The sequence below is a fragment of the Cebus imitator genome, unplaced genomic scaffold, assembly GCF_001604975.1.
Source record: "Cebus imitator isolate Cc_AM_T3 unplaced genomic scaffold, Cebus_imitator-1.0 Scaffold85, whole genome shotgun sequence".
Classification (NCBI taxonomy): Eukaryota; Metazoa; Chordata; class Mammalia; order Primates; family Cebidae; genus Cebus; species Cebus imitator.
The window spans coordinates 2134935-2136609 of record NW_016107400.1 but is presented as its reverse complement, the minus strand read 5'-3'; the positions used below and the strand labels follow the sequence as shown (position 1 = coordinate 2136609).

Below are 1675 nucleotides of genomic sequence, written 5' to 3'. Positions count from 1 at the left end.
AGACGGGGTTTCACCATGTTGACCAGGATGGTCTCGATCTCTTGACCTCGTGATCCACCCGCCTCGGCCTCCCACAGTGCTGGGATTACAGGCTTGAGCCACCGCGCCCGGCCTACCCAGGCTCTTTACCTGAATGTTGAAAACAGTTTGGAATGACTCGAAGAAAGTTGTTCTTAAGCCTTTCTTTTTTCTCTCTCAGCCTGTCCTGTTGAATGAGCTGTTCCGTTGGCCTAGGGCGATTCATTTTTTACATCCTTCAGCGAATATTTTTTTGAGGGTCTGTTATGTGCCAGGCACTCTGCTGGGACTTAGTATATAGAGAGGAACAAAAGAGTGATAGGACCTATATCCCCTGAGCTTTTATTGACTAGTAAACTATGACTTTGATGTAATTTTATTTGTGAGAGAGAGTCCTGCTGTGTCACCCAGGCTGGAGTGCAGTGGGGTGATCTCGGCTCACTAGCTTCTACCTCATGGGCTCAAGTGATTCTTCTGTGTCAATCTCCTGAGTAGCTGGGACTACAGGTGCACACCACCTTGCCTGGCTAATTTGTGTATTTTTTTTGTAATGTCTGTGGAGATAGGGTTTGGCTATGTTGCCCAGGCTGGTCTCAGACTCCTGAACTCAGGTGATCTACCCTCCTCCCAAAGTGCTGGGATTACAAGTGTGAGCCACCATGCCCTGCCTGATGTAATTTAAAAAATTTGAAAACTTCTTTGCTTGTTTATACTCAGTGGACAACAAAATGTTTATTCACAGAGCGATCGATGTCTTACTCTGATGAGTCTCGACTGTCGAATCTTCTTCGGAGGATCACCCGGGAAGACGACAGAGACCGAAGACTGGCTACTGTAAAGCAGTTGAAAGAATTTATTCAGCAACCAGAAAATAAGCTGGTAAGTGTAGTATATTTGGAAATAATGAAGATTTTTGTGTTTCCATAATAAAGTAGATAGTGCCACCTCAAATAGCTTAAGAAGGGGGAAAACCTGTATTATGATGATCTAGAATTTCGTGTTAATACATAATTTTTTTTTTTAAGACAAGGTTTTGCCCTGTCACCCAGGCTGGAGTGTAGTGGCACAATTATAGCTCACTGCAGTCTGAAACTCCTGGATTTGAGCTCTCCTCCCACTGTAGCCTCCTGAGTAGCTGGGACTTCAGGCATGCACCACTATGCCTGGCTGAGATGGAAGAATCTCTTTAGCCCAGGAGTTTAGTGTTGCAGTGAGATATGATCACACCTCTGCATGTCAGCCTGGGCAACAGAGGAGTCCTTGTCTCTTAAAACAGCAACAGAAACACAACAAAGTGTAGGAAGGGTTACAATTTTTTCTCCACTTTCTATACTTCAGTTTTAAGAACTTGATATGGGCCAGGTGCGGTGGCTCATGCATTTAATCCCAGAACTTTGGGAGGCCGAGGTGGGTGGATCACGAGGTCAGGAATTTGACACCAGCCTGTCCAACATGGTGAAACCTAGTCTCTACTAAAAATACAAAATTAGCTGGATGTGGTGGTGCATGCCTGTAATCCCAGCTACTTGGGAGGCTGAGGCAGGTGAATTGCTTGAACCTGGAAGGTGGAGTTTGCAGTGAGCCAGGATCATGCCATTTGCATTCCAGTCTGGACAAAAAGAGTGAAACTCCATCTAAAAAATGAAAAGCTCTGAAA

General features: G+C 45.1%; 1 protein-coding gene across 3 annotated transcripts in view; it reads left to right on the top strand.

Annotated features, from left to right (window-relative positions):
- LOC108308453 (serine/threonine-protein kinase SMG1-like) overlaps positions 1 to 1675 on the top strand; it is a 43065-nt gene that overhangs the window by 36711 nt on the left and 4679 nt on the right. For all 3 annotated transcript variants that reach the window (XM_017534266.2, XM_017534267.2, XM_037740534.1), the window contains one exon: positions 761 to 897. In XM_017534266.2, coding sequence (XP_017389755.1) covers positions 761 to 897 — 137 coding nt within the window. The remainder of the gene's footprint in view (positions 1 to 760; positions 898 to 1675) is intronic.